At 39.4% G+C, this 6,000-nt stretch overlaps 1 protein-coding gene across 1 annotated transcript in view; it reads left to right on the forward strand.

Moving 5' to 3' along the window:
- ARCN1 (archain 1) overlaps positions 1-5,554 on the forward strand; it is a 29,473-nt gene extending 23,919 nt beyond the window's left edge. The window contains exons 9-10 of the mRNA XM_040258170.1: positions 1,628-1,832; positions 3,496-5,554. Of these exons, the coding sequence (XP_040114104.1) occupies positions 1,628-1,832; positions 3,496-3,585 (295 nt within the window). The 3' untranslated portion in view covers positions 3,586-5,554. The remainder of the gene's footprint in view (positions 1-1,627; positions 1,833-3,495) is intronic.
- Positions 5,555-6,000: the final 446 nt, after the last annotated feature.

The following is a 6,000-nucleotide window of genomic DNA, read 5'->3' on the forward strand; positions in this document are numbered from 1 at the left end:
TCCATCACCCCCAGAAGTTTAGTTCCAGTAAGTTTTGATGTATGCTTAAATGGCATACTTTCTAGGATCACCTAGAAATACTCTACTTTATCTCCTCACTAGCATTTCTAGTGACTGAACTATTATTATTTCACCATTAAATCCCTGCTTCTCTTCTCTGCCTCTCAGCATCCCCATGATTAACTACAGAGCTTAATAATGAATACCTAGTAAGTATATTCTTAGTGTGTTTTTACTATTAAATTGCTTTGTTATTATTACAGAGAAAATAGTTCTAATTTAATATGCAGGTTTATTCAAATTAATTTTAAATTAATTTGAATTAAAATTAAATTAATTTGTAGTTTGATTCAGGTCTTGACATGGCCAGGTCTGGTTTTAGTCATTCTTATTTCCATTTTTTAAAACATGATTTATTACCAGTGTCCCCTTTAATGGGCTAATCATCTTAATTCTTCACAGCTTGGTTGTTATTTCAGAACAATAGATGTCTGCCTTGAACCATCCTGAGACTTGGGCGTTGGTGACAGGTGTGGGTTTTATTTTGTCAAGATTTATTTTGCTAGACTATTTTTAGGATGCGGCAAGTTTTAGGCCTCTCCATCTACCCTATAATTGTGGTTATGGTGGTTTCCTGTGTCTTAGTTCAATTTTGCAACAGTCTCCAGAAGAGACCCTTGGACAGCACTTTACCCTTTTGTCCAGAACTGATCAAATTAGAGCTCAGAACCAGAATGGGAACAAGAGGAAAGGGAAGAAACATATATACAACTGGGACCATAAAAGAGTTAATTGTGTTATCTCACCCTTTATCAAAGTTTTTCTGGTCTCCCTTATTTACCAAGCCCTAATGCAAACATTGGATGTCACTGGTGAATTAAAAGGTGGTAAATTTAGAATGTGTAGGAGTAGGTGACACTGCCTGTCAGCCATGTGTGGGGGTGTGAAATACATCCTAACTAGCCCTGGTTTTCCTGCAGATTTAGGACAACTGTGTATCTCTCTTTCCCATCATGCTCACATTTGCCCAGGGGCAGTTGTTCTTTCACTTGCCAAATAAAAGTTGATTTCCTGGATTGTAAATCAAATAGACCCACTGGCATCAACTACAGTAAGTTTTGAAACATTCTGAAATCTTTTGAAAACATTCTCAGAGGTCCAAATTCATTTCCATTCTAAATAACCATAGGCATTTTAAGTTCTCCCCCACTGTTACTATCAACCTGTTTTTCCCCTCATTGGCATCTATAAAGAGAACAACACTATGTTAAAATTCCTTCTTGACAGTGCAGCAAAGCATCAGTGCAGGATTTTTTGAAATATATCCCACTTAACACATTTGTCAGTCTCAGTCCCCTGCCAGCTCCAGATCTAGTCCATAAGTTGAAACACCTCATGACTGTGTGCCAGTTACTACCGGTTGTATATATCTGTCCCTACAGAAGGGATGAGTGAAACTCTTAGCCAATGTAAGGGTCCTTGAGGTTATTAGGGAGTCTTAATTTTTTCTAGAACTGTATAAAAGCAGGAAGAATTTGAGAAGCATAATCAAATTTGGGCTGGTTTTCCTTGGCAGAGTTTTTCTAACTCTGGACAACTAACTTGACATGGATGTTTCTTGTGGCAGATCTGGTGTTGGCGCTCCAGTGATTGGTGAGATTGATGGCGAGTATCGACATGACAGTCGACGAAATACCTTGGAGTGGTGCCTGCCAGTGATTGATGCCAAAAATAAGAGTGGCAGCCTTGAGTTCAGCATTGCTGGGCAGCCCAATGACTTCTTCCCTGTTCAAGTCTCCTTCATCTCCAAAAAAAATTACTGTAACATACAGGTATTCCCTTTTAATAGAAATCTTACACGGGGAAGGTGTAGAACAGACGTTTAATAGGCAATATGACTTCATAGACAGAGCAGAAAATCAGAAAAAATGATGTCCCCCATGGATTCCATTGCTGTCTCATTGTATTGCATGCATGCTCAGTTGCTCCAGTCATGTTCGATTCTTTGCGGCCCTTTGGACGGTAGCCCACCAGGCTCTTCTGTCCATGGGGTTGTCCAGGCAAGAATACTGGAGTGGGTTGCCGTGCCCTCCTCCACGGGATCTTCCTGACCCAGGGATCAAACCCTAGTCTCCTGCATTACAGGCAGATTCTTTAATGCTGAGCCACAGTCTTGGTCAAATTCTTCACCTGCTTTATTTCAGTTTTTTTCTCTAGATCAGATAAAGAAATTGAATGTGACTATGTATAAAAGTATTATGGGTTGTACAGGAGTCATATCTCTTAGTTGCCTGTGTTTTCAATAATCTCATGTATCTTAGAATCCATTTACCAAAGCATTCAGCACATGACTTAGTAATCCCTTTTGTAGTATTGTCACTTGATTTGAACCCAAAGACTGCTTCCCATCATTAATATGGATCATTATAAGCCATTTCTGCTGTAAACTCTGTCCTTTAGGTAAACAAAACAGTGGAAATTTGTGAACTGTTCCTTATTTATTTGTTTAGGCTGCACCACATGGCTTACACGATCTTAGTTTCTCAACCAGGGATTGAACCCAGGCCCATGGCAGTGAAAGTGCCAAATCCTAACCACAGGATTGCCAGAGAATTCCCTGTAAACTGTTTAGGTCATTATTTTTACCTCCTTGTTTTTCTAGTTTTTGAAATTGCATTACAAGCACTGAGTTTATATTGTCATCTTCCCCTCTGACTTGTTGATTTGCACTCTTACCTTTCCAGATGATCTCTGTCTCTCCTCTAAGTGCTTAGGAAGTTATAATTTCCTCTGTCAGTTTTCTCTCTCCCCTGCCCCCACTCAGTTATTGGCTCAACCCCATCAGTACTGGAGCACATCGTTGAACCCGAGACATTTTCCTGTTAGGGACCATTTGAAGAACAGGACAGTATAAATTGCTCTATCAGAACTTCATTAGAAAATGTGAGTCAGTGCTTCAAGTTTTGTGTTGGTGCCATTACAGGCACCATTGTTACAGGTAATTCATTAAACTGGATGTTTATTATTATTAATAAAAAGAAATCTCATTGGAACAACCCAGCCATATCTGGAAAATAAGTATGATAGAGTAGCTTAGAGAGACTTTGAGAGCACTTTTAACAAGTAATGTTGAGTTGTTAGAATATTGCGTTTTGGGTCAGAATGTTAATTGGTCATCCTTATAGAATGTCTGTGACCTAATGGGTTTTATAGGGCAGGGCCTGGGCAGTGGCCACTTGCTCTGGACCTTTTACTTAATACCATTCTACTTGTTATCCCAAGAGTTGTCTTTTCTGTCAAAGAACAGATTAATTATGTTGATGGGGAAGAGTGATGCTGTGAGCTATAGTTGTGAATTGAAATTTTTTAGTATTTCTGAGTTAAACTTTTAATACTGCTTTAGTGAATTTAATCTGTTCTGTACTGAGAATTTAGCCAGCACCTTGAAGACACGTTGTTCTTCTGCTTTACCTTACTCCTTGTTTGTTTTCCTAGGTTACCAAAGTGACCCAGGTAGATGGAAACAGCCCTGTAAGGTTTTCCACAGAGACCACTTTCCTAGTGGATAAGTATGAAATTCTGTAATACCAAGAAGAAGGAACCGAAAAGGAAAATTTTCAAATAAAGAAGAAGCCAACAGTGGCAGAAGAGTTTTTTCCAAACCCACAAGCCATTGGAGACCCTTTTTTTTTTTTCAAACACAGTGCACGATTCTCTGAGCGCAAGGACCCTCAACTCACCCTCAGTGTTTCAGTGTCACAGAGACGTTCTTTGGCAAAGCAATGACACACCATAAAGGGAAAGGCTGCTGATTTCTTTGGCAGATTTACTGGCCAACAGGAAAGCAAGCTCTCCAGAGAATGCCCCCAGTTAAACATTCTCTCCCTTTGCCTAAGTTGTTCTTTTATTTGAATCCTTAAATATATTATATTTCATACTTTGTTTTTAAAAAGTATTCTCTGTGGAAGATTTTAATCTTTCACACTTCTTTACCTTCAGTTTTTTTCTTTTGTATATCCAATCAAGCCCTGGGATAATCTGCATATAGGCACTGTATTTGGCACTCCCGTAACAGGTTGATCTAATCCAACCTTGATTTTTGGACTATACAAGTGAACTGCTTGAGAGGTATGAGGTCTACACATTAAAAGATAAGGTTGTCTTTATGTTGTTTTCCTCTATCTATTCATCCCTCCATTCCTTTGCCAAGCTGTTTTCCTTTCAGGCTTGTCACTCTGCTTTAGAACACTACTATGAATCCTATTGTGTCGATAATAAAGACAGCTGAGAAGCAGCTTTCGGATGGCATAACCCCCCAACTTCAAGGTGTCCGAGAGGAGAATGGTCCTGTCCAGTTGTGGATTTCACACCGCAGGTGATCATGTTTGCTGCTGGTGCCACCCAGCCTTCGATCCTCCACATTTTGGGTGCTTAAGCTAATACATGATCACTCATGGTCTTTGTAATCCATTCACATTCCTGAGATTCACCACCTCCCTCTTCCTGAATGTTCTCTAAATGTCATCAGTTTTTTCCTTTCCATCTGAAATAAGGTTATGATTTTGGAGGCTGAACCCTCAGAGAGTCTTTGTGCCAATCCCGTGGGCCCTAAACTGTCAAGGAGACTCCAGGCTCACCACCAGGTCTTTAGCTTTTCAAGATGCAGCTGATTATATTGCTCTATAGGAATTGCTGATAATACTCCTTTCTAGCCTCCTCAACATTTTTTTCAGCAGCCTGTCCTTCCCATCTCTGAAACCCTTCCTTTTTCTCCCCTACGTCTTTTCTGATGAGTGTCATCATGTAGTGGTTGTTTCTCAACGCCCCCCTCATCCATTATTTCTTCAGTGGAGAAGACTGCATCAGCCAGCCTAGCATTGGCTTTTAACCCAGTGTTGCCCTGGGGATTGGTAGAGTTGTTGCCGGGCTGCAGCCACAGGCAGAGGAAGAGACAGATGACAGTAGACGACCTCCTGCACTTTCAGCTGGTTGGAGAGTACCACTCCCACTCTGAACAACATTTGGCCTTCCCTGCAAAGAGTGTACTGTACTGCAAGCAAAGCAGGCATACACAAATGGCCATGGATGGAACTGTTTGCCAAAGAAATTGCTGGCCTTTCCCTTCCCCTTAATCGCATCAGGGAAGAATCCTTATCTCTAGCTTGGTTTCCACATAAGGTTTTTTGAGGAAGGGGACTGGGACAAGAAATCTGTCATGTAGGTATATAGACAAGGAATCTTATTAATTCAGTTTTGTTGGAGAGTTGCTTGTCCATATGATTTTTTAAAAGTGAGATTTAGTTTCACAAAAACTTTTTTTTCTGAAATTACTTTTGGGGTAATATTTAAAATGAGAGACATTTTGTAACCCTGTAAAATACATAGGGAATATAACATTCCAGTGTACACAAAGAAGACAGATTCTTTAATCAAATAAAGTATTATAAAATGAATGTTTTTTAGACTGTTGACCCTCATACTTTGGTGTATTCTTGCTGATTCAGAATGATGTAATGGGATCTAAGATTAAAAATTAACGATATGTTTCTTTTAAGAGGAAATAATCTCTAAGAGTATTCATTACCTTTTCTCCCTGTAACAAGTATTGTACCTCCTTGTGTACTTTTCTACATTTGAGAACACATACACATGTACTCCTGACAGTGTAGCTTTTCAATTTGATGACACTATGGGCTTTTGATCCTCATTTTGTCAGGGGCAGTTGTAGAATCAGAAAAATGAAGCTTCATCTTGAAGGAGTAACCATAGGTGGTGATATTTTGGTGCATTCTCTTCCCCATTAGACAAACAGTGGTAAGAAGTAAGTGATGGCAGGCATGAGTGATAAATGCCTTGGAAAATGCCTCAGAACAGGCTGCTTCCTTACTCTCTATTTAAATTTAAAAACTATTGAATGTCACCAAATTGGAAGGCAAACCTCTGATGAATAATAAGTTTCTGGAATGAATAAGTTTTTATTTTAATGGTGAAAGGGAAGAT

This window comes from Oryx dammah, unplaced genomic scaffold, assembly GCF_014754425.2.
Source record: "Oryx dammah isolate SB20612 unplaced genomic scaffold, SCBI_Odam_1.1 HiC_scaffold_17, whole genome shotgun sequence".
Taxonomy (NCBI): Eukaryota; Metazoa; Chordata; class Mammalia; order Artiodactyla; family Bovidae; genus Oryx; species Oryx dammah.